Source organism: Pelmatolapia mariae, linkage group LG23, assembly GCF_036321145.2.
Source record: "Pelmatolapia mariae isolate MD_Pm_ZW linkage group LG23, Pm_UMD_F_2, whole genome shotgun sequence".
NCBI classification, from domain to species: Eukaryota; Metazoa; Chordata; class Actinopteri; order Cichliformes; family Cichlidae; genus Pelmatolapia; species Pelmatolapia mariae.
Window position 1 is genome coordinate 38,153,939 of NC_086246.1, and position 27,484 is coordinate 38,181,422.

Below are 27,484 nucleotides of genomic sequence, written 5' to 3' on the forward strand. Positions count from 1 at the left end.
ACACAATGAGGGGAGCGGGGGTCTTTCCACAGGTGCTCGAGCCTGGTTGCAGAGATTTGGTCCCATTTAGCCACAGAAGCAATAACGAGGTCCAACTCTTCCAGTTTATTGATAACACCTGGCTCACAGGTGACATTGCAGTTAATCATAATAGTGTTAAATGGGATGAAGGTCACACCAAATTGGGAAAATCATTATTTTCATTCCTCTGTCTTTTTGTAGAGAGACATTGCCATATCGAAATGAGGTGGGCCATTTCCCAAACTGCCAACACAAAGCTGGAAACGCTGTTGTCACGTGCTGCAGTATTCTTTTTTCTTACTGGACAGCAAATCAAAACCTTGCTGGTTAAAGTGAAAGATGAACATCTTTTATTCTGTACTTTATATTGAATGAAATGATCATGTGGAGTCCATTTGTAATGCACATCAGCACCTTTAAATTTAACATGAGTATGTACAGTATCTCTACATCAGCAGCCTTAATATAGCTGCTCCACCGAGGCATTTGAGGTGAAAGACCCATTTTCTTCACAGCAACACCTGCTGTAATGACTGGAAGCAGCTGCGAGCAGCAGGGAGGGGAAGTGTGATCGATACTCCTTCAGAATAGTTAAAATTACCTCTAATGTGAAATTATACAAGACACTCAAAGCTAGAAATGCTGATGTGTAAGGGTTACGTCTCTCCCTCCACCTGCAGCTGACTGTTTCCAGATGTGATTCAGCTCATATTAAGTTTCATTGTTTGATCTGCAGCTCTCTTTTTTCACTGGTCATGAAGTGCTGGATATTATTTAACTTTTTTCCCCTGAGCACCACACAATTAAAGGTCATGAGTACCCAGTGGTTCTCTTGATTATGGACTTCCTTCTAATTGGTGAGCTATTCAAACTGGTGCAGAGACCGGGTAAAAGGTCAAATGCATCTCCGGCGGTGGCAGCAGAATAAAAAGATGTAGGTTGCTGGAGGAAGACAGGCTATCATTAATTTCATTATGCTTCACTTCTTTGTCTGTATTGTTACCAGAGGACCGTAAGAACTCAGCTGTTGCTGAGGAGAATTTTAGCTTTGCATACCACAGATCGCACTAGCACGACTAATCATTGCTCATCTGCATGATTTATGTTTTCTTGTCACAACATGGATAGTTACTGTATCTTCTGAATAACAGTCAATTGTTAGCTTGATTAAATTGCATCCTATGTGCAATTAATGTAATAGTGATGTCTTAAGTAACTTTTTGCTTTAGTTTTATTTTCTTAGGTTTTAAAAGTTAAAGTACTGAGTGAGTGCCTAAGCATCATCTGCAGACCAAGAAAACCTCCACAACTCCATGAGTGCTGCTACCATAGAGTGCAGGATTTCAGCGTACCGAGTGAAGTCGTGCTTGCTTATAAGAGCAACACCAGGCCGAACTGTACATTGAGAACATATATTTACTCATGAGAAATGCAGGAAGAGGCTTTTCACTGCCACTTTACACCTTCAGGTGCTAAAACCACCACAAATACCAGGAAGTGTCATAACAGTATATTTGTTTGGTTTTAAATCCTGAAAAAAAGACTTTATATCAACAGCATCATCGGCTCTTCGGTGGTATGCTACTGGATTCATTTTCACATTTTCCTCCCTGCTTAAATGGAAGACTGTAACTTGCATATAAGCTTTTTGATAATAACTCTTGGCAGCGTTAGTAAGTAGTTTTAATATTAGGAGAGAATTTAAAAACCTACGTGAGATAAGATTCAGATAATGTATTTGAGAGTTAGATAAGAAGTAGAGTGAGTCAAGACTAAAAATATAAATAAGTGAGAGAATGTCAGAGGCTCAGTTTTCACTTTACCATGAAAATTTGAAAATAATTTGACTAAGAAGACATAATGGCTACAAAATGATCGTGGTATCAAATGTAGGTAAAAGGAGACCTGTGATTTGCTCTAACCTGTACTGAGCAGCCACCTATTGCACTTGGTGATATGGAGCCTTGACAATTTACCCAGAATGCACTTTTTGTACTTTTCTCCGGTAAAATATTAGAAAACACTCAGTTTCAAATGCATTTTTCATGCCTAATTTTTTTTTCAGTTTTTCATGTGAATATCACCTTATGAAACTCTCAGGGTTAAAAAATGCAGAAAAATGTTTGACTGTGAGTTTGAATGGTGGTCTGTCTCTCCGTGTTAGCCCTGACATAGATTGGGAACCTGCCCAGAGTCTACCCCACCTTTTGCCCAACAGCAGCTGGAATACGCTCTAGCCACCCTGCGACCCTGAATTGGATGGATGGATGGACGGACAGCCATGGAGGGGTTTTTTGTAGTTTAAAATGAATGCTATTCAATTGTTCTTCTTTTAAAGACTTCACAGAGTCAGCTAAATGGAGCTGAAGTGGTAAATTGTTCTTGAGTCTTGATGCTGCAGACTGAAGAGCTCTGTCCATCCTACTCGTCAGGCTTGAATGAAGGACAACTAATAGATTTTGAGTATTTTAGTGAATACAGTGAGCAGCAGTGTGTTTAACAATATGATTTTTTATTTTTTATTTTTTACATTTCACAGGTCTGCTGGTTAACACAGGCATGCCATCGGTCTGTCCATCAGCTGTTTCATTCTCATTTACATATTTCACATTAATTCTAGTAAATTGTCATTTTATTCAAATACAAATTGATAAAAAATAATGTAGCATTGGAAAGGTCAGACCAATGATGGAATAAGCATCACTGGTCACATATGGTCAAGTGAATACGTAAAATGATAGACGCTCCCCCTGGTGAAAATGACACATGATCGATGGTATAGACTCATGTGTTTCTGACACACACAATACTCCTTTAAAGAGTCATTCACAAAGAGAAAATCAATAATCCTGGTTAGCAGGTGACATCGCCCCTTTTTTCTCCCCATAGCCACAGAACAGCATTAGTATTTTATTTTTTTAATAGTTTGGATTATAATATGGCAAAAAAAAAATGATGTGTTGTTTGGTTTTGTTTTTCTAGGAATATCAAATTGACATCATCTTTGCTCAGACGTGGACCGATAGTCGCCTCAGATACAACAGCACAATGAAAATACTGACTCTGAACAGCAACATGGTTGGACTTATTTGGCTACCTGACACCATCTTCAGAAACTCCAAGACTGCAGATTCCCACTGGATTACAATGCCTAACCAGCTGCTCAGGATATGGAACGATGGGAAGATACTTTATACCTTAAGGTAAAGACAGAACTCAACACAGACATCTGTTCATGTTTTACTGAAATACAACACAGTCAGAAGATATGCAGAATTGTCCCTCAGCGTACCCGGACAAATATGGAGACACAGTCAGAGAGTGTAAGGAACCCTTTAGTCCTGCAAATTGACCTGACCCCCAAAGTCCAGTTCAGCGTCCAGACACGAGAAAGCGTACCATGCCCTAAAAATCTAGTGCAATCACTAACCACCGACGCTTCTTCACTTGCAACTCCCTCTGTGAAAATCATGCCCCAGTTACATGCATACAAAGATGAACCTCCCTGTACTTAATCCATACATTCTTCAGTTAATTTTTGTAGCCGCTTATTAAACTTGGGGGTGGAGCATATCCCAGCTGTCCAGATGGGGTATATCCTAGAAAGGTTGCCACTTTGCTACATTGTGTCTACATAAATAGCTCAGGAGGGCAGAAAAGGTCATCTACTAATCAAAAGGTTAGTGGTTTGATGCTCCAATCTGCATGCCAAAGTATCCTTGGGCACGATAGTGTACCCCAAGTTGCTTTCTGATATGTGAGTGTTAGGTAGAAAGCACTTTGGTGTAGAAACAAGTGCTTCAATGAATGTGTGTGAATGAGTGATTGAGGCATGTGCTGTTCAGCACTTTGAGTACTCAAGCAGAGTAGAAAAGGACGGTATAAAGCTCAGCCCATTTAGCCCATGCAGGCACAGGGAGAACATGCAAACTCCACACCCAGCCAATTATTAGGCTGCTGCGAGGTGATGGTACCAACCACTGAATCATCATTCATTACCCCTGTAAATACAAACCAGAAGAAATGCTTTGAAGTTTTGAACTGAAAACTTTGAAAAGTATTTAGACCGTTACTGCTGGACTTTGTAGAGCAGTTGAAGCATTGAGTCAAAGTGTTCAGGTGCATTTTAAGTCTGGGCTTTTTGCTGGGCCACTCCAGGACAGAGATTCTCATTCTTTTGTGTTCTTTTGCCTCTATGCTTCTCAGCATGGCTTAATTGTATATGCATAAACTTGTATATCCATTAAGTATGCATGAGGTGCCATAAATAGCATATGGCATACACACATTCTTACATCTGTCCCCATATTTGCTCATTTCTTAGTTCTGTTTGTTTTAATACTGGACACATAATCATAATTTGGTAGTATAGTATTATGTACATAAATAGTTAAAGTATAACATTTGGGAAAAATAGATTTTTATGTGCGTACAAATAAAATGTGAAATGCATGTTGTATCATTCGGCCCCATTTAAGCTTCTGATACATGTGCTCTCTATAAGGGTCTTTGTATTCTCACTGTCCTCATTTATCCTGTAATTTGAGCCAGTTTCAGTGTGTTTAGGTGGGACTGATGTGCCACCGAATATCACTTCCCTCATTACAGGAAGAAATGCTGCAGATGGGGCTTTATTCTTTCAGTTGTTAAGATAATGTTACTGTTCTTACTGCTAATTTTGCTTGAGTTAGCAGGAAGAGGCGTTAAGTGATCGGATGTTTCGTCTTCAGTATGTGATGGCATTTTATTTTATTGCGCTCATCTGGCTGAACAGCATGTAACAGCAATGCAAAACAAATGTCCTCTGTCTGCTTTTAACTCCTTGCAAGAACATAAAATTTTCCCCCGTCCAGAAAATTGCCTGCATAAAACCTGCACATTAATCCTCTGCGTAAACGTGGGATTTCTGTTTGTACAAAGTAAAATAACTAAAATAACCCTGTGATATCATGCCTTCTAAGTGATCATCAATAATAAGTACCATAAATGTACCATAAATTGAGTGCATAAATAACACATACATTTATTTATGTGTTAATATGCTATGCTACATAGCATATTAACATTTTTTTCCATATGATTTTTGTATTAACTTTTCTGGATCTTGATGTTTTCTGTGCCGTGTCGCCTTTGAGCCAGCAACATCCATTCATTTCATCTTGTAAGGAAATTTAGCGTCCTTATTTAATAATAAAATGAAGGCAGCACCATTTGGGATGGAAACATTCTCCAAACAGAGCAGTGCAAGAGCAATTAGCCCCTGTCTTCAACAATTGTAAGTGCAAATTGGCTGCTTGAGATATAAGACCAATTTACAGAGGCATCTACCCTCGTGCCCTCGAGCACTCTTTGTAATTGCAGCACTTCACATTTATAATAAAATGCTCCTTCGCTAATAAGCATCTCTCGACTGTCCTCGGTCTTTTTGTAGCCGCCCTTATGTTTGACATCTTCACATTTTTTAATTGACATTTTCTGCTGAGGCAACTGTATTGCAAAGTATTCCACATGTAGTGTCTTTAAAGGCTATCAGACTTTTTTTTTAATTCACACAGAGTAGTAAATCCAACAAAGAAGTAGCAGCATTTCAATGTCCAAGTCAAGCCATAAACAAAGATTGGTCCTCATGAAGCTCTATTGACTATTCAGAAGCGTGCAAACTTTGAGGAGTAATATCCGCTGATGGCATGAGAGAAGGCTATGAAATGTCATTTGGTATTAATTGTGCACTGGCTTGGCTGGAGTAAACAGAGATGACATTTTGTGATATCCATGCCTTTCCCACATGCATCGTATTGTCCCAGTTCCATGCCTTAATGAGGCTGAAAGATCATACCAGAGTCACTCTGCAAAGATCTTTCTCTCTGCTTTTCTTCGCTTTTTACCATCTTTTTGTTAATGTGACACATGTAATCTACACGTACAGAGCATTTCTTTTATACTTCACTGTAACTAAATTGGGAAAGCCATTTTGGAATAATTAATATAATCCTTTAAGATTTTTTCTCCTTATTTTAATGGTTGATTACTCAGTCACATGGTTTGATGTGTGAATAGAGCCAATTCCATTATGTAAAAAGAGGTCAAGGCATCCTCATCACTTCCTGTAGCCTCTTTTTTCAGTGAAATAAGAAATGCCATTTGCTCTTTTTGGTTTTGTCTTTTTTTTTATTATTATTATTTTAATTATATCTAAGTACAGCTTTACCCCTTTCTAATATTAATTATATTATTATTTTATGTCAAAGTGCATACAATCACATAGACCTGGGGAGAGGGATACAGCAACCTAAATGACTGTCTTTTGAGTTTTATAAATCCACTGAAGGACAATAAAGGCTGTCACAAGTGCACAGTCAGCCAGAGAAAGCCATGAAAACTATATAAAACATTCACCTTGTGTCACTAAAAAAGATCTAAGCCATCGGTCCCCTCTTGCTGTGTCCTGTCATGTGTGGCAGTGGGACATTTGCAGTGGCTTTTGGGTCCTGTGGAACATGGAGTAGAGTTAGATGGACTATTCTCAGATCTTCTCAGAACTATCTCAATCCTGAGCAGTTATTGTGCTACTGCCCATTAATCTGGAATGGGCAGTAACAATGAGTACAATGAGAAAGATTATCCATAAATGAAAAGCATCCAAGGCGGTGGATGCCGCAGTAAATTCATCCCAAGGTCAGACCGTGAAATCCTCGCAAACTGGAGAAAAAAAAAGTGCTACATCTTAGAATCTACAGGCTTCAGTTAACACGTTAAATGTTAACGTTCATAACAGTACAATTCGAAAAAGACTGAACAAGTATGGTTTGTTTGAAAGGAGGCAGGAGAAGTCTCTTTCCTCTAAAAAGAACGTGGCACCATGGCAAGGTTTGGAAAGACTTCTGGCACAACGTCCTTTGGACAGAGGAGACCAAAAACAGGGATGTCCTTCCAGAACACGCAGACCAAAACACCGCATTAGCACTGACACCTCGTACTAACTGTCAGCATGGTGGTGGAGGGCTGATGATAGGGGCTTGGTTTTATAATTTACACTTTAAAATTTGCCTCCACTAATACACAATGACTGGTGAAAGGAATATAATGTTTCGTCTATTGTATCGGCTGTCTACCGTGAAACAGTGACCTTTGCCCCAAAGGTGAACAGACAAAATGATAGATTAACGAGTCCAGCGTGGCATCTTCAGATGTTATTCAGTCTCAGTTGCATTGTAAAGTAACTTAAAGAATTAATGACTGAAATACGTCAGCGAGCTCAACAGCAAAACAGAGTTAGAGCTTCACTTCCAGGATCTGAAACACATAAGTGAGATGTGGGCTAACCTGCTGACCGAAAATAAGAAACATGTGACCGCTGTGCAGGCCAACAGGAGTTTATCCGCCAAGTACAAAGTCTTGCTAGGAGATTGAATACTTACTTCACTCAATGGCATGCGAATTAATATGCAACTTTTATAATATTTGTTTTTGTTTGGTATTAGTTTTTTGTTTGTCTCTCAAATGAAGTGAAACTACCATAAAAGAGTCTGTTTGTTTCTTTGTAGGTGAGCAAACTTAGAGATTCAGCCCTGGATCAAATAATAATTTTCCCTTGTCTAAATTTCAAATTTATATTACTCGGCTTAATCTGAAGCCAGCAATGTGCAGGCAAAAGAGGAAATTAAAAAAAATACCCCCAAAACAAACAGTGCAATCAAACTCCCAGAGGCACAGGCTGAAGCAAGGGTTTAAGGAATGGGCAACATTGACACAGAAGGAAAATCTGAAGATCTGTTTTAACAAAGCTGGAAAGCTTAACTGCAAAGAGTAACGAGGCATTCAGCTTGTATAGCTGAACAAGGTGGGCCAGAAACCTCATAGGAAACTAAACCAAACTGGAAGTAAAATCCAATAAAATGCATAAAACTAACATGAAGTGCTTTATATGCTTGAGGCCTAAAAAGGATTTGAGAACATTTTTGAGATTTTGTAAATCATTAAAAGAGTATGTGAAGAAACAAAATACTTACTTTCTTCTTTCACTTTCTATCTAGTCAAAAGAAACCCTCAGTATTAACATTATGTTACACAGATGTTTTGTTTCATGGCCAATGTTTTCTTTGGGTAGAAATGACCATGGAAGGATATAAAGAAGCATTTTACATGGGTTACAAAGGACAAGCTGAAACTGAAATGGAAGAGTAGCTTCTTTGCCGTCGCCTGTCCCCGCGTGTGCAGTAGCTTTGTGATTTAGACGTTTCTCACACTTGAAGCTGCATCACACTAGCTGATTATCATACTTGAATCCCTAATACGTAGCTGCGTGGACGCTTTTATAGCTAAATGATTGTTCCTCCTTTCACATTCCACCGATTCCATCGAGATCATACTTTGAAAACCTGAATATGAATTTACACCATCTGGAGCAAAGCAGAAGAGGTTCATTACAAGAAAATCTTGTTCTCTTTGCAGGTTGACTATAAACGCAGAGTGCCAGCTGCAGCTGCACAACTTTCCAATGGATGAACATTCATGTCCGCTCATCTTCTCCAGCTGTGAGTACACTGTGTTCAGTGCAGTGTTCATCTTCTCCTGTATCTTCCATGTTTATGACAGGTACAGGATGTATTTTACTCCTCTGCATTTTCAAATTATGTGCATTGTTTCACCATGAGCAGAGCTATACGGGTCACACAGGATCCTTATGATCCTGCTTTGTATACTGGGATATATTAACATGTGTTAATACATAAATTGAACAAACACGGAGAACAATTAAGACCAAAAATGACCAAAAAAGTTTAGAAGAACAGCTGGAAAACAACCCGCACAGAAATGATGTTTTTATTTAGGGTCTGCTGGTGTTAGGTATAGCAAAGACCTTTACATGTCTGCATCCAGTGGCCTATTGTGTTAAATCTTCCTGTACATATCACCTTTCCAAAAAGCAGTTGTTCTGTTCAGTTAGTAGTTTCGTTTTGGGGCATTTATTTCTTACAGTTAATGTAAAGGATGTAGTTTACTTCAAGGAAGAACCATAAAACTACCAAACTAATCGTTTGGTGGTTCGAACCTTGGCAGCTCCAGTCTATATGCCAAAGTATAGTTGGGTAAGAAACTGACTTCAATGATGTTTTCATTGAATTGTGAATATTAGATAGAAAGCACTTAGGTGTAGGAAAAAGAGCTTGTGTGGACGGGTAAATGAGGCAAGTTGTATAAAGTGCTCTGAGAGGCATTATATAAGAACCAGAATGTGGGAACATTCCTGACTCTACAAAGGCTTTAAAACTTTGGCAGAGCAGATCGGTTCGTCCACCTGGAAAAACTGTATTAACTGATTACTCTATGTGTGTGAAAGAGATTATGAAGACCCATGTCACATGTCCCAGAATTGTTGTGCAGTTGTCCAAACGGTTACCACAACTCTTTAATTTAATTAGGTATTTCTGAGAGGCAGCAGGTTTTATCCTCAGCTTTTCATTTCAGTGTGGTTATAAGTAGTCATGGCAACATTTGAGCAACATCCCTTTGGGTAAGCTTATACAGAAGTGCCTGGACATTTTAAAGAAAATAAGCATGCCATAAAGCATGGCAGGGCCAAAAATAACAGTTCATCCAAGATTCCATTTGAGTCTGGCTTAAAAGTGAGTAAGTCCCCATACACTCCCATGTTGAAAGGTCCAACAGTTTATGAACATAGCTAACCAGTGTTAGCTGATTATTTAGCATAATTTAGTCATTTTTGTCCTCAAAATACTAAAACTGATGCTTTGAAACTGGCAACCAGAGGGGATGTCACAGTGGCTACATCCATATTTTATTACAGTCTGTGCTCGTTTGTTTTTTGGTGGCTTTTAAACATCTGTCACTTGTAGCAGATCACCCAGTACAGATGTTACATTCTAGTTTTATACTTCCAGTCATTGGCCACTTGTTTTGTCCACAGGCCAAACTGAAGGATCTTTAAACATTACAGCTTTCACCAGACTAGCATGCCTCAGTTAACAATTACAGCTTCACAAGGATATCATCAGATGGAACAACGATATGTTGCTGTGGATGTTTACATCGCAGTTTCCGTCTTGATTTCAGGCTTGCTCCTCCCTTACCATCCAGTAAACCTGGCTCACAGTGAATGTAGAAACGTGTCTAACTTAAAGCTTGAGGTGTCTGTGATGTGTTATTTGCAGTGGACCTTCAGTGGCCTCTCAAATTAGAGGATTGAATTGGTGTGATGAGACCTTGCGCCCTGTGTTGCCTATTAGGGTTTAAAATATTCTTGCTGATCTGCCTCTACTGTGGACCCATCCTGCTGTGATCCAATAAACCCACTTTCTTACCAACTGACATTACGCTGGTTTCCATGACGATGTGTCAGTTTTAAGATTAGATTAAGTCAGATTTGCTTATTTTAAAAGCCATCATGCCTCTGGAAGATTAGAATAATCAACACGGCACATGATTCAATGCAGTGCACAGAGATGAAGAGAGCAGGATAAAGATTCTGTAGCTATTCAGCAAATGACAAGCAGAAAACATGCGAGGGGTTTCCTCTGATGTGAAGTTTAATCCTAATCTTAAATGTAAACTTCACAGATGTGTGTTGTTATGAGTGCTATTACTCAGTTTTACAGAATGTTTTATAGTCTTTCAAATCATCATTCTGATTTTTGTTCAGACCCATCAGCAACCTTTTTTTCCAAGCACTCAGGAGGCTGACTTCCTGCTCTGTACAGTCTGTGGAAACAGACAGCAGACATCGGGTGAGGAAGTAAATAGTGAGCACAGGGAAGGGCAGGAGTAATACCTGTTCCAGGTGGCTGGAAACACAAACTTAACACAACTTTTGTCATAATATTTTGCTGTACCTTCATATTTTTAGGGAGTTTGCTAACACCCCATCTAACATATTTTTTAGCTGCTCTTTGTAACTAAACTGTTCAATAACATCAGGCTGTCATCATCCTTAATTTGAACTTCATGTACATCCATAAACCAGTGCTTTCTGGCTGAATTAAGGGTGATGGGGACAGTTTTTGAATTTAAGCTTTCTTACTATTTGTTTAAGCAAAAACAGCCCAGTGTATGTTTCTGTTACCCACCCATGTGAGGAGGAATACAGCTTATAACTTATTTCAAGCAGGTGTGGTTTACCCGTCTGTTTTATGAAAGTTACTTACTCTAAAGTAAGAAAGGTTAGAATGTGAAACTGTTCATTAATGTTAATGCATAAAGCCGAACTAAAGACCTTCTTGACCTGACTTTTATTTGAATTAATATTAATTCTGCTCACACTTTTTTAACTTTTTAAAATTACTTATTGTACTTTTTTTTAATCCTCTCAATTATTGTTCTTTTTTTTTTATCTGGTTTTATTTATTTTTTTTATTTGTGTGTGTGTGTTCCTGTCTAGCTATCTTTGTGAGGCCCGAAATCTGCATTCTACTATACTTGTGAGAACCAACAGTCACTTATGAGGACACACAGGTCCTCACAAATTTGAAGGCCTTTTTGAGGCTGAAAATGTGGTTTTGGTGTCAGTGTTACAATTAGGTTATGATTAGTTATAGGGTAAGGGTTAAGGTTAGACATTCATTTTTAATGGTTAGGGTTAGGGTAAGGCGCTAGGGAAACCTCTATGTCAATGAAGGTCCTCACTAAGATAGCTGAACGGGCTTGTGTGTGTGTGTGTGTGTGTGTGTGTGTGTACGGGTTCGTACTATCCTGGTGGGGACCAAAATCTGACTTTTACTATCCTGGTGGGGACTTTCTGCACCGTGGGGACCAAAATCCAGGTCCCCTCGGGGTTGAAAGCAATTTTCACACTCAAAATGCGGTTTTACTGTCAGGGTTACAATTAGGTTATGGTTAGGTTTAGGGTAAGGGTTAGGGTTAGGCATTCATTTTTAATGGTTAGGGTTAGGGTAAGGGGCTAGGGAAAGCATTATGTCAATGGGATGTCCCCACGAGGATAGCAAACCAGACGTGTGTGTGTGTGTGTGTGTGTGTGTGTTTGCGACTATGCTAGGGGCTGTTTTGCATATGTTGTTCTGTAAAGTACTTTGAGCTGCAAAGCTGTATAAAGAATACTATCTCATAGACACGTGCTGGGTTGATTGAAGTTATGCATTCTTATCACACTAAAACTTTGTATCCAAAAATATTGTTTTCATCTATTTTATTCATGTTTTGAATATTTCTGGTTTGTGCAATATATCAACTATATATAGTAGTTTAATTTCTGAAATAAAGACCCTACATGATTACTGTAGGGTCTTGACCTTACAATATAAAGCACCTTGAAAGAACTGTTGTTGTGATTTGGCATTATACAAATAAAACTGAATTGAATTAATAGGTGAGAAAGTTATCAGAGAAAACTCCTCATCCAATCTTAAAGTCACCATTAACTTACTGCATTTCTTCAGTCTCACACTTTTCTCCTAAGAGTTTGTTTTATTGTGCATTTTTAATTGACTTCCAAAATCGTGTCCATAAGGAGCTTACACATCCGGCGGACATGAGGCAACGGTAGAATTTGTACTTATTAGTAAAACTAGTGTTCACTCTTATTCTGTTGTTATTCTGTTTTTGGTCATTGCCATGCTTTTAACCACTGCACTCTGTTTACCAGCTATTTGATAAATGTGTCTGTTGATCATTACTCTCCTCAAAAGCTGAACGAATAGAAAAGTGTCAGCTGATTATCAAAAATATTGACCAGGATTTCAGAGTATTTTGGCTTCATTCACAGAATTTATCACTCGGTTCTTCTGCATGTTTTTGTGAGAAATTAACATTTTGGAGGGAATATTGTAACTCTTAGTAATAAAAACTGTTTACTGAGGATATTACATGTTTTCAGATGAGTCCTTCATTTCCAGGTCATTACTGAGAGCTATCCAATTTCCTGCAGTTTTAAATGAGTAGTGTTATTGTATGATCCTGATAATCTCTTTTTCACTGGATTTCCTGCAGAAATGATCACGCAAAGACACTGACCTATTTTTCCCCTTTTGGAACCTGTGAAACAGCCAGATGCTTCAGGTGCAGCTACTGTAGCTTCATTACAACAGAATTAAACAGAAAAAACAATACCAATGACAAACCTCATTCGTCATTGTCAGCTAATCAGCTTTATAGATCTGCACACTTGCAATTTTACACCAGAGCTCGGGGAAAAATCAATTGTAGAAGAGACTGAGATACCAGCTCCAAGTGCAGCAGAGGCAAAAACCACAACACTGCACTTTCAGTCAGGAGTATGGGCTGTATATAAAAAATATACAATCTCTGGTAAGGAGCACAACACTTTTACAAATAGGAGTCCTCACTCCCATGTTAAATTTCTAGCATTTTAAATACAAAATTCCATCACTGATACTTTTAAATACTGATACTTTGATGGTTTTGTTTATTATTTTTAATAAAGTTCTTTTTCTTAAAGACCAAACCAGTATTTTAACAAATTTCCAAAAAGGAATTCAAATAAATATTTCCATGTAAACCTGGAAGTGATTCAGAAAATTTGGAGACATTGCTCTTGAACTGGTAACCATCACCGAAATGTCTCCAACCTGACCAAAAGAAGTAACTCTGCGTTCTTTAGGCACCTGTGTAAAGAGCAGCAGTTCTCTGCCTCGTCAATGTCAGAGGTCAGAGGAGAGATGGAGAAAGGCCAGATTGCTGGACTACACTGGGTTCCACTGCTGTCGGCTAAGAACAGGAAACTGAGCCTAGAGTTTACATGGGTGCATTAAAAATTGGAAACATTTTGCTTGGTCTGATGAGTCTCGATTTCTTCTACTGTCAGTAGAGTCCAAATTTGGTGTAAACATCATGAAAGCATTCACTCTTGTGTCCAAGGTTCTGGCTGCTGCTCGTGTATCAACTGAGCATCATATAAACACACAGCCTGCCTGACTATTGTTGCTGAGTGTATCCATCCCTTTATGAACCCAGTGTACCATCTTCTGATGGCTGCTTCCAGCAGGATAACACACCGTGTTGCAAAGCTCAAATCATCTCAGACTGGTTTCTTGAACGTAGCAGTGACTGAATGACTGTACCCACACTCACAGCCTCCACAGTCATCACAGAAGATTCACATCATACACGTGCAGTCGACAAATCGGCAGCAATTGTGTGATGACAAGAGGACCAACCCGCTACTAGCAAGGTGTACTGATTAAAGTGGCTGCTGATACTGATATTAATGATGATATATTACAATGTGAACAGTGAACCCACAGTCATCTAGAAACCCCGGTCTCTAAAAACATGCATATGGATCAATACCTGATTTTGCTGGTCATGTGAGTAATTTGACCAAATAACCACAGATTTAAATTAAACATATTTTTATTTGTTGTTGTTCTTGTCGTGTCATTTCTCTCGGATAAATCTGTTACTTTTTGTATGAAACAGCTGATGTCTGAAACAACTGTGCTGCCTTGTGGAGTACCTCAGGGATCTCTTTTGGTTCTGATTCTCTTTTTGCTTTAAATTAGATGGCATATCAGCTTCTTCAGACTTTTCGGTTCAATCATGCTGGTGTCAAAGGCTGAACTTGAGATGAATTTTCATGCTTTTATCTCTTCGTATTTGGAATTTTTGTAACAGTCTTTTTACTTCAGACTTTAAGACTGTGCAGAATCCTGTCACAGAACTTTTAACTGGTGCCAACAGAAGATCACTCACCACTCCAGTTTTTGGCTTCTGTTCATTTTTTACCAATACATTTTAGAATTAATTTAAAATTTTTAGTTTTAACTTTTAAGACCTCCATGGTGGATCTCCCGAGTAAATCATGACCTGCTGAAACCTCAGACTTTTTGCTGCTGGCCCCACTAACGGCTCTAAAACTTGTGGGGATCGGACTTTTCAGGCAGTTTTACAAAGGTTGTAGAATTGTCTTCAGCTGTCTCTACACAGCACAGACTCTACTTCCTCTTTTAAAAAAAAGCAGCTGAAGACATTTTTATACAGTCAAGCTTTTAATCAGCCTGTTTTATGTTGAATTATATTATGCTTTACATTGTTATAATATACTTTTAGCTAACTATTGTAACCTTTCTTGCTGATGTGCATTATATAGATTTTGTTCCCTTGCAGATGCATTACGTATCTTGCCTCGAGCCATTACTAATGCTTTATGCAAATCCAGTGTAGGAGGCCATGAATGAAGTAAATTTGGATAAAGCGGTGCTCTCAACAGATTTTTCTATACATTTTTAGTTTACGAAGGGTTTGGTAAATATTTAATGACAGCATTAATGGCGAATGGAAGACTTGTGGAAAATGTTAATAGAAGTCATTCATCAAGCATGTTTGAAAACAATTAGCAGTTCCCTCACGGTTAATGTTTTTTGTTAATTGAAACCCTATTAAATCAAATTGCTGTCAGGCAGGATCATAATTTTGTTAGCCTTTCTACTTAAAATGATTATGTGTGTGTTAAAGACAGGAAAAGATTCAGGCTAGCATGACACCAGAGCAGAAATGGAATCATTAACCCATCGTTAACCTCACATGATCAATTGTAAAAGCGCTTCCAGGCTCTGTGTGCAGCTCGTGAAGGTCAGACGTAACATTTAGATGGACTCACTACCTTATTGAACCAAAGCTTTCATTTAATCTGCTTTATTTTTGCCTCTGTCTTCATCCCAGTCTTTTCATTAGCCAGCATCCACCTCAAGACAAATGTTGCTCCGGGTGGCCCTAGGTCTGTCTGCACAGGGTATCCATCATTAGGATGTGACATGTAGTGCCAAGGGTCACACACACATATGCTCTGTGTAATTGCAGACGGATACCCACAAGATGAAATGATTTACAAGTGGAGGAAGAACTCTGTGGAGGCGGCTGACCAAAAGTCCTGGCGTCTGTACCAGTTTGATTTTATGGGCCTGAGGAACACTACAGACGTCATAAAGACTACAGCAGGTAAAGAAGCACAAATTCATCTGTTTAACATTCATAAACATGCTGCTAACAAGCTGGAAATGGGTTGATATTTGGAGTCGGCGCGCATTGAGACGGTGCCGCTTCATTTCCACTCCTTCATTCTTTTATTGTGCAACGATTTGTGTTACGAAATCATGTTTAGCCAAACTGTTTGGAGACTAATTTGGAATATTAGATGACTATCGTGCTCAGAAAAGAAACGGCAACAATAATAAGAAATTTTGGCAAGAAACAACAGATAAAATATTCACAGGATTTTCACTGCCTTCCACTCCCACTGTGGCATTTGATCCAGTTTGTCAATGAAAAATTACTTCTTTCTGTTTAAACTGCAAAGTCAAACTCTTGTTGTCCCTGGGAGGTCCCTACTAAGATAAATACATATTCATTAGTTAGACCACTTGCTGTTATCTTTTTGTTTACACTGAGATTACAAACAGTAAAGGTCCCCAAAATACAGCTCTTTATTTCTCCATCTGTCATTAAATACAGTTCACTGAACGCGTTTTTGCCCAGTGGTTCCCAAAGTGGGTGAAGATGACCATAGGAAAAGTATATAATACATATACTCATCAACTCCTCGTGAAGTGGTAAAGAAACTGAAAAGTCTAACAGGAAATAGAGGCTGTTCACCTTCAAACTAAAATCTACACCTTTTGAAACATGTTGGTTTGAAAGGCACTTTTTCTGTTTCTGGTTTGATTTTTGGTTTTTTGTTTTTCTTTCACAACCAGTTGGTGGTTAGTTGGCAAGTGTTTGCAGACTAATTGGCATCATCTTGCAAACTATGGATAACTGCAGCAATCAATAAAAAGAAGAACGCGCAGCATGTTCCATGAGGATGAAGTAATGCTTCATCAGCATGAGGTCCAGGACACCATTATCATACTTGCATCTAGAAGGTTTCAAAGTATGGCAAACTAGCTACTGTAGCAGCTTGTTAATATTAGTGTGCTTTATCGCCCATGCTTTCAAAGTCCTGTGTGAAGCCATGTCACTATTACTTTTTGTCTTGTGTGCAGTTTGTGTTGTCACCTGCTGACTTGGTGGACTCGGCACTTGAGAGTGTTTGGATTTCCACTGGAAAAAATCAATTTCCATAACATGTGTTAAACTTCCATAACTTTTTTAACTAAAATAAAGAGTCACGGGGCAGCTGCTGTTGTGCATCAGTACCACAGAAAACAGCATTCATGCTGAAACGTATTCACAGGCTTTCAGAGGCGTTGAGGACGCTCTCATCTTTTAAGATTTGTTACAGTCTGCTGACATGATGGCAGTAAAAAAAAACTGTTATTTTTTCATATTCATAAAATTCTTACATATAAAAATGTTAAATTTCAGCCCTACTTGACTTCATTAATGTTAATAATAATAATATATACTTTATTGATCCTCGTGGGGAAATTCTACTCTGCATTTAACCCATTCACTCAGTGAAGCAGTGGGCAGCCACCAGTGCGGCGCCCGGGGAGCAGTGTGTGGGGACGGTACCTTGCTCAGGGGTACCTCAGGGTAGCCGTTCAGGGGATTCGAACCCCCGACCTTCCGATCATGGGGCAACCGCTTTACCTACTGAGCTATCCCTGCCCAGTAATGTTGGAACAGTGAACATCTGTGTCCACAAACAGTTTTTTATTCTGCCAATGTAATCCTATCTTCTTTTTTTTTTTTTTTGACATATTCGATGAAGCTCCGCATTTACACCACTCACGCGTCTCACTGCCTGTGTGGCTGGGAGATGAGGCTGATGTCACTAACATGACAGTAAATGAAACAGTTTGGAATTACTTTACCACAGACACTGATACTAAAATACAGAAAAGCAATTACAGAGTGTAAACGGATGAAAAGGTTTTACCAAAAAAAAGAAATGACAATGATGTATATGTAGTATCGAAAACGGGTTCTGATGTTTATGTCAGCATATTTCTTTTTATGTGTAAGTAGTTAACTTCATGGATTATCACTGACTGAAAGCATAACTTTTTCTAATGTATTTCAGTGTTCCTTTCAGTAATATTAAACATCGGCTGTAGAGAGAAATAATTTATAAGGGCCCGCATTCACAGGAAGCTGTATGTGATCTGCATAAGGCTGACTCAGCTCTTGTATTTTTAGAAATGCTATACAGTACTGTTCAGAGGTTTTTGGCTCTTAAAATTAAGTAAAAACTCTTCCAAAAGTAAAGATACTTCATACAACATGCAGTAAGCAGAAATAAAATGAGGCAGGTAATTTGTTCCGAGCATCTTGTGGAACTTTCTGCAGCTGTTTCGTGGATTTAGTCTCCGTGTTTTGTGTCTTTGTGTAATCCATGTGTAATCTATGTTCTACTCTGTGGTGTTGTATTCAGGGGTCTGTGCGCAGGCAAATAATTCACAAGCAGCTGTGAAATTCTTTTCAAAGGCATACTGAGGGAAGTTTCATTACTCACTTTAGAAATACCTGAAAGGAAAAAGAAATTCTTAATATTCGCTTACCAGATTTCTTCTGGAGGCGTTCATTTATCATCCGAGCGAAGCAATTTATAATTCATCTATATATGTGCCAATAAAAATTTGATAATTAGGATTAATCTCTCAAAACATTAAACTTTAATCAAAATAAATTAATGGCAAAAACCATCAATAAAGAAATTTTAACTGGAACTGTTGCATTTTATATGACCAGACTTCCATTATCTGTCACGTATCTAAATATCCTTATACATGTTCACAGTGATACTGCCCATTGAGGGCAAGGGCAAGTACACTGACTGTGATGCTGGGAGATAGAGGCTCACTGCACAGTGTTGCCTATATTAGATTAAACAGTAGAATTACCTGATCTTGTTTTTTAATGACTGGCAGATTGCATGTTACTCCCCGCTGCCTGCCTGCTGTCTTTAAAGACATGTGATTGTCAGGCAGGTGGAAAACAAAGTGATGATTATGATTCTGGTCTGTTGTTCTCGTGTTACCCTAACTCACAGTTCCACCTGGCAACATGTGCAACAGTATCTTTTCATTTGCCATGTTTAAAAAAAAAAAAAGTTAATACTTGTTACTTTATTGGAATTATTATTTATTAATAAATTAATTATTATTAGTTATTATTCTGTAACATGGCCTGAAATGTCATTATCACATAATTACTCATTAACAGTATAAACCTTAGGCTGCACACACAAAAATAAATAAATAAATCAGCCAAAAAAAACTTCAAAGTGATTAATCTGATGTGCAGGTAGAAATGCAGACTACATTGCTCATCGTCACACACTGGTTTTTGGTCAAATAGTCAATATTAATCCTACAGGATTTGTGTTGGAGAGCCAGCACTGGTTTTCATCCATTCTATACTGGGCCATAATTGGACAGATTAGGCAGCCAAACTGTGTATTTAACTTATAAAACCAGTATTTAATGCTATAAACATCTGTATACTTAACTTATTTGTACATAATCTGTTCATAACTATTCCACAATTTATACTACCCTTATGTGTATATAATCTGCTCTTAAAGTATTTTCTGCTCTTGCACTTCTGATTAGATGCAAACTGTATTTTGTTACCTTGTATTTATACATGTGTAATGACAATAAAGTTGAATCCTTATCCTAATTAGAAATTTATGTTCAAATCATATACAAATAATTTATTACTGCACCAAATCCAAAGGACTGAAGTAAAACCACAGACCGCATACAAGAAATCACATATTGGCTTGTGAAGTCTTGTTATGAAGCCTCGATAGCAGCTTTTTAGCCATTGCCATCTTTGCGGTTTGAAACCAGATGTGATAAGAGGAAGGGGAAACGGGAAGTCATTAGCCAGTGAGCATACCCTGGATAATCTTCCTCTTGGAATGACCAAAATGTACAAAATGAACTTGATGTTTTAATCAGCATAACCTGAAATAAGTTACTGAGCCCATAAAACAGAAACAGTACTTATTTATATAGAAAAAGAAAGTCTTTTTGCAACAACGGATCACGCCCCTCTGGTGGCCTTTAAAATAAATGCATGTTTAGGGCACTTTTGATATACTTTTTAGACCATTTTTTTAAATGCAGTTGAAAAACTGTTTGCACATTTAAACAGAACTTGTGTAATTCGTGTATGATAAGTGACCTTAAAGGTTATTTTATTAATCTTTTTAGCTGCTCACAGCTAGCTGTTGTCACTCACTGCTGTTTGTTGGTTTGTTTGGGACATTTATGTACTTATTTAAATGGCAACAATGCAGGGATTGCAAAAAAAAAAAAAAAGAAAAAAGAAGAAGACATTTGTGGACTTTTCAGCTTGCATTCTTTGGCCAGATTTACTAATGCCTTGCCCCAGCACAAACTAGGTTTTGGCATAAAAAAACGTGTTTTCTATTTACAGAGTGCAGTAACAAGATTTTGTGTATGGGAAGTCACAGTTTCACAACTGACCCTGTTGCATGAAGTTCCTTCTGAAGGCGCAACATATAGGGGGGAGAATATTTAAATAAAGCTTGTAAACTTATTTACCAAAGGTTTGCGATATGTAGTTAATGGTTAATTGCACCAGTATTTAACATGTCTTATTTTTTGCACTTAATATCGAAATGAAATAACCACCCCTACCATATGAGTGCTGTTAGGGGATTTGCACGCTGTACTGCCCCATTTAGTAAATCTGACCCATTGTGTGGAATTTTTTGCATGATCAGTACAACTGATTGAACCATCTAGAAGTTTCACATGGTTGTTATTTTCACACACAGGCGACTACGTGGTGATGACCGTGTACTTTGACCTGAGCAGAAGAATGGGCTACTTCACCATCCAGACATACATCCCCTGCATCCTCACTGTGGTTTTGTCCTGGGTGTCCTTCTGGATTAAAAAAGATGCCACTCCAGCCAGAACAGCTTTAGGTACAGTGGACTGATGGCACCTGAGGGTCTGTCTTTAAAGGAACAGTACTGCATCGCATGAAATACATGGAAATAATACAGGAAGCATTACTTCAGCATCCCACTTACAAGATTTAAGTTTGCACTTTTTGGTTATGTGTTTTTGCTCTGAAGAGGATTCATCTTTATGTGCTTCTCAGATATTTGTCACTAAAATCACTCCATCTGTCTGCTCTTTTATTTTGTGTTTTTCTCTTTCGTGCATGCTTTCTGTTGTTGTGCAGTCCTGTGGAACATTTTTTGTGAAGGTAACAATTTTTATTTTCTCTCTTTTTCTCCAATATTCACATCTGAGTGAGGAAATATTGGCCCAGCCTTGAGTTAAGGGATTGGACAAAATGCTGAGTTTATCCACTAAAATTTCAAATTTATAAGCCTTCTAAATGTAGCTGTGTAAGCTGTTTTTACCACTGTTGTGTGAAATTATATTTTTGCTGATGAATGTGCTGTTATTGGAGCTAAATAGGAAAATGCTACAGCTCGGTGTCACAAGGCTCTCTGTATCGCCCACCATCGCCGTGTTCGATACTGTTCGCTCACACAAAGTTAGAAAATGAACGAGTGCTTTTAATCTGTCATCTTTGCTCTAAAGCATGCCGATCAATCGCTTGCAAGTCGGGAGGAAGAATGAAGATAATGAATGGATCTTAGATGTAAGCTGATTGTAAATGTATCTGGCAAGCCAGGCCAGTGTGGGAGTAAAGATAAAGCCCCTTTAGGACTCAGTCAAGGTCAGCAAACCTTTCAGCTGACTTATACTTCGAACTTTGTTTAGTAGCATGCTTATACACTATGAACATTTCTTTACAGAACCTCATAGTTTCACATTTTAAGCTGTCAGTAAAAAAGTAAAATGCCTCTGAGACGTTCCTCTCATCCAACCTGCTGTTCATGCTGTTGTTTAGAGGAAAAACTCTGTGTCACAGCATCAGCAGAAACCAGGTAAGAGTAATCACTGTGGCAAGCAGAGGCTAAAGGAAAAGTGCGAGATGTCCGCCTGAAATAGATGGGGCCAGCTTGTTACCATAGGAACCTCAGTGAAACAGTAACGGATGTTTTTTTTCCTTTAAAAGCATCTCTTTAAAGCTCACAGAGGAGCGAGATTGGAGAGCGAACAAATGAAATTATTCAGAGATGCTGGAGGGATAGACGTCTTCATTATATCTAATTAATTCATCATTTGTCACATAAATGACACACTTGGCTTCTAACATGACTAAATAGCACAAGCAAAATAAAATAAAGGCCTACTGTAACAAATTTAATACAGAGCGAGCCATGAAAATTAATAGGAAAATATGAATTAATACAACATAAGAAATAACTGTGTGTTTGGAGGACTGCACGTAAATATGCTTCTGTAATTTTTACATGGGACGAATTCCCACACGTGTTGCTCATTATCACTCTTCATGCCCATCAGTCGCATCAAACCCCAAACACAAGTGTTGTTGTTGGTGTTGACAAAGGATATGTTAAAAACACAAAGTGATTCAGTCACCTTCTTTGTCACTTTTTTTGTTTTTACGTGCTATTAGTATGATTGATCATGATTATTATTATTTATAATACAGAGGAGGTACAGGGGTTAGGAGAGTCTCCTCACAACACGAGGTTCCTGAGTTGGAACTCTCCATGTGGAGTCTGCATGTTCTCCTTGTGTGGGTTCTCTTTGGATACCCTGGCTTCCTCCCACAGTCCAAAGACATGCATGTTAGATAAATTGGTGATTCTGAATTGGATGTGAATGGTTCTCATTGTCCTTATGTTAACCTTGTGATAGATAGACTGATAACTGGGTTGTACACCTCTCACCTGGTGACAGCTGGGATACGCTCCAGCCCCAACCCACCCACACCTGCCTTACACCCCATAAATCGAGATGGAGCTAGGAAAATATACAGAACTAAAACAGCTTGTTACAGACAGAGGATGAACTGAGAGGCTACACCTGTTTTGAACACGCACAGCTACTCTAGAGTCCAATACTAAATATGTGGAGCTGGTGATCAGCACTGTAAGGCAACTTTAACGAATGGGTAAATGGGTTCTTTGCTTGTGGTGATCCGTTGTGTTTAAAGCAACAGTATCATTGATCTCTTCACTGCTACTACCTTGTCTTTGTGTACTCATCAGGGTTTTCAGTGCTGCACTTTCACTGAAATGAAACCATCAGTGTTCTCTTGCGTCTCAACGTCTAATGTGATCATAAAGGATCTCGAGGCAATCACCTCACAGATGTGTCGATGTTTATGTCGATGAGAATCTCTCGGTTGTGTAATCCTCGTCCTGCCTGGCTTTTGTCAGACTGTCTGAAACACTGAACACGCAATGCTTTTTTGAGTTGTTTTTCCACAGTTATTGTTATAATTCTGCATCACCAGCTCAAGTGTCCGTAGAGATTTTAATGTCGGCATTGTATCACTTTATAGTGACGTGGTTAGCAAGAGCAAACAACAAAACTCAGTTTGGACCAAAGTCACCTCCAAGTGGAAACCGTTCCAAAAAACTTGTGTTTGACTGAGACGACTTTTGTTTGTCCTTCAGGTATAACCACAGTTCTGACCATGACCACTCTCAGTACCGTGGCCAGGACATCACTGCCCAGAGTGTCTTATGTCACCGCCATGGACCTTTTTGTCACCGTCTGCTTCCTGTTTGTCTTTGCTGCTCTGATGGAGTACGCTACGTTAAATTACTACTCGTACAGCGTTCAAAGACCCAGCTACATGGAACCGAAAAGACTGGTGAGCTAGTTTGTGTATTTCAAACAGATGTGTTAAATAGTCTCACTGAGTTAGGTCGGTGAACTCTGAGGAAAACGGTAAAATGTAGATCGAGGTGATGCCTTTATGCACAGGATTATTGTCACGTGTTGGAAAAGTAGCTGTTTTTCTGATAGTGCTTCAGTTCTGTTATCAAAGGATTGAAGTAAGAAAAGTGCTCAGAGATGAGATGATGTGATGGTGCCTTATCTACGCGCTTTGATAGGACCATCACTATTTTACAGGACAGGCGGGCCATCAAATACAGCGAGAACAGAGTCTACCTCATGTCCTGTGCTCTCATCTTACACTTAGTGTTGCACATGAAAATGTTTCCAGACACTGTTAGTGGACACACAACAGACTCAGATGTTGTTTTACTTTGTCCACTCATGTCAGCAAAGTATCTACACGAAGCATGTAGTGCATATTTCAGCTTCATTTATCAGCATCATGATTGCAGTGTGAAAACTTTCCCTGTCAGATTTTTAGACATCATTTCTGACAGCTTGCAGATTAATCAACAGGTGGAAAGCTGTTTGACTCAGAGAATTTTACTCTCTTTCATTTTGCTTCAAAGTTTCCTTGCAGGGGAGGTTATTATGAATGATTATTTTAAAAAATAGATATAAAGACATTTTAATTCGGGCTTTAAGAGGCTACTGCCCGTGTTATGGCAAAAATGATTTACTGCCACTGCTGCACTCACTATTTCCCTCTTGGAGAACATGTAGATATTAGACATGTTAAGAGTGTGTCTAGACTGAGCTGCCCTAACAAGGGCACAAAAACACACAATTGAAAAACATAATCAATGGATATAAAGACGTAAGTTATTCTCCCTCAGAATACTTTAATCTTACTGAGACTAAATGGCTACAAATTGGACTTCAGATCTGCAACCATCAAACTTTCTGGACAATGTTCTGCTTTAAGAAAAAAAAAAACTTCTAATGTGATGGGGGGAAAGCACTTGGTACTCAAAAGACTTCTTGTATTTTCAGAACTACTCAGTCCTCGATGTGAGACCACCTCCACACACAGTCATCGCTTTAAACAACTCCATGTACTGGCAGGAATTTGAAGACGCTTGTGTCTACGAGTGTCTGGACGGAAAAGACTGCCAGAGCTTCTTCTGCTGTTTCGAGGAGTGTAAAGAAGGCGGTTGGAGGAGAGGCCGCGTCCACATAGATGTACATGAACTGGACGCATACTCCCGCGTTTTTTTTCCCACCTCCTTCTTACTCTTCAACATCGTCTACTGGGTAGGCTATCTCTACCTTTAGCACACTGAGGGTGCCTGCTTGGTTTCAGGAGATGGACAGTGCAGCTTAACAGAGGTAATTCAATCTGAATAAAAGGTAACACCAAATAAACTCTTTCCTGTGGACCCTGAAGAAGTTACCTGAAGATGAAAACACAGTCAGGAGGACTGTGTGTTTGTGGTGTGTGTGTGTCTGTGTCTGTGTCTGTGTGTGTGTGTGTGTGTGCAGCCCTGTGCCTGGCAGAGATTTCAGCCTCAGTGGCTTCAGGTATGAGAATACATCACAATAGTGACTCTCTTCATATGCTGTACACAGAGGGATGTCAGGATGGACAGTGCACTAACAACAACTTGAAGACGAAGAAGAAAATGTGTCCCAGACTCCTCAGTCAGGAGCATGGCTTGTGTTATAGGGAATGCTTTTATCCAGCCATCAGTCAGATCCAGATGATGAAAATCCAAGGACGTTCAAACCACTCATAGTGCCTTCCTCTGGAGGGGTAGATACTATCTGCTACAATAATCAGGGAATAATGATTTATTAAGAAAAATAGAAGAGCCTGGCTTTGACTGATTATGGCTATTCTCATTCAGAACCCCATTTAAAAAATGGCCATTTCTTGGAAAACACAAAGGATTATTAGATTCTTATCACGTCATTATGACTTTCAGCCACTAGACATGGCTCATCCCTCCTTCGTCACAACACTTTGAGTTCTCTGTATGTTGTAAAGATCAGGCTGGTAAAAGGACGATTCAAATGAACTTGACAGCCAAGATAACAGCGTGTGCTTTATTGGTATATTTTTATTACACTTTATGGTGTTAAACCAATTCTTTCAATGGTTCTTTATACTGTTTGTGTTACTATAGTAACAAGTCAAACTGTGGGTTTTACTTATTCTACACCCAGAGGGGAGAGGAAAATTAAATTACTGAAGAAAAGTCTGTCTTTGGTACAAAAGACCAGACTTATGAAAAAAATACTTTCCTTTGGAAGAAGTGCTTTTTCTATATTCTGGGAAATACACCTGTTGAATTTCTTGTATTAGATAAGAAGACTTCCTCCAGGACCTATATATAAATCTAGAGCTCACAGCTGGATCGTTTAGCTTAGCGTAAAGACTACCGTCTTGGAGTTTATGAATTTTGCCTCCCTGCCATTTGGTTTTTGCACATACGAGAATAAGTCTACTCTGCTTCACTTAGTTTGGCAGGACCAACATCAGTCACACCAATAAATCTGTAGGAACATGACAAAGATGTGGCTTCAGTTACAATTATCCCATTTAACTCTAGAACACTAATGTGCAGTTTTGTAACATTAGCTTTGGGTATAAAACATACTTTCCATCAAAATATATTAAAGTACAACAATACATAACAAATTGAAGTACTCTTCTTTTATTTCCCCTTGTATACGATCTAATGAAATAAAATGGCTCTAGAATTAGTCAAAAATTTAGAAATCATTAAAAAAATGAATTAAAAACAAATAATGGAACTGGGAGCTTGTTTTTCGGTCCACCCAGTCCTGAGACATGTGAGCCTTGTCTGGTGAAGGCACAGTCTCCCTGCATTACAGAAAACTGTGGGCAAAAGAAACACAAAAGCACTTATTCTGAGAGGAGAAAATGATCTGCTGAATATAATTTTTTAATTCTTTTTACCATAAAAATTCTATTGGACATTACCACTAAATGATATTTATTCATTGTGTGAGTTAAAATCACCCAATATTAGTGTTCTAAGGTTGAATTTAAATAAATATTCCTGGTACAAAATAAAGTATGTCATAAAAAAGTAAAACGTTATCAACCTATAATGCAAGAAGGATCTAATAAAGCTATGCCAGCTCCAGATTAATAATATGCAGTTATTAACACAAATAACATTTATAATATCCAGGGATGCTAGGCCTGACCTAGACTCATTTTAAGTTCCCACCAAAACAATAAAAACCAGCTTCCCTCTTATCTAATAAAAACCCAGAGACAGCACAGACAAAATATACAAGACTGCAGCCTACCAAACAGTATCATATAACAATAACATAAAAGAGCTTAAATAACACAGCAGGTCAGGTTATAACAGTCCAAACGAAACCCAGAACCTGCTTCAATCAATCATCTAACTCTGGACACGGAGGCAAAATATTCTAGAATGTGTAATTTTTCCTTTAAAAGAAACCTTAGTTGTGAGTTGTTGCTGATCAATGTGAGTCACACATATGGAATGAACCTGAAGTTTTCTTTTACATTTACAGTAAGATGTGGAGGCTTTGGGGGTGGAAAATTTGGGGTTAAATGTATTTACAGGCAGCAGGCGCAACAAAACTGTTTATGTCTACCAGCTGGATTGTCACAGATTGGGCTCCTTTGAGATGAAACACCCTGGGAGCCGAGGCAGCCATGCTTATAATGGAAGTGTTCTTTTTCTACATGAGCATATTCACACCGTGTATTGGCGTCACACAGCAGCCACTTCTTAGCACACAGTAGATAAAGTAACTAGGCAAAGAATAGTGTTTGTTCTGCTGTTTAACTAATGCCTAGGTTC

General features: G+C 38.6%; 1 protein-coding gene across 2 annotated transcripts in view; it reads left to right on the plus strand.

Moving 5' to 3' along the window:
• The window catches only part of LOC134620278 (gamma-aminobutyric acid receptor subunit gamma-3), a 72,455-nt gene extending 46,644 nt beyond the window's left edge, over positions 1-25,811 (plus strand). Inside the window, exons 4-10 of one of the 2 annotated variants that reach the window (XM_063466350.1) lie at positions 3,004-3,224; positions 8,473-8,555; positions 15,811-15,948; positions 20,705-20,857; positions 21,121-21,144; positions 23,444-23,643; positions 24,666-25,811. In XM_063466350.1, the coding sequence (XP_063322420.1) occupies positions 3,004-3,224; positions 8,473-8,555; positions 15,811-15,948; positions 20,705-20,857; positions 21,121-21,144; positions 23,444-23,643; positions 24,666-24,947 (1,101 nt within the window). In that variant the 3' untranslated portion in view covers positions 24,948-25,811. The remainder of the gene's footprint in view (positions 1-3,003; positions 3,225-8,472; positions 8,556-15,810; positions 15,949-20,704; positions 20,858-21,120; positions 21,145-23,443; positions 23,644-24,665) is intronic. The other variant, XM_063466351.1, reaches the window with a different exon arrangement.
• The last annotated feature ends 1,673 nt before the right edge of the window (positions 25,812-27,484 follow it).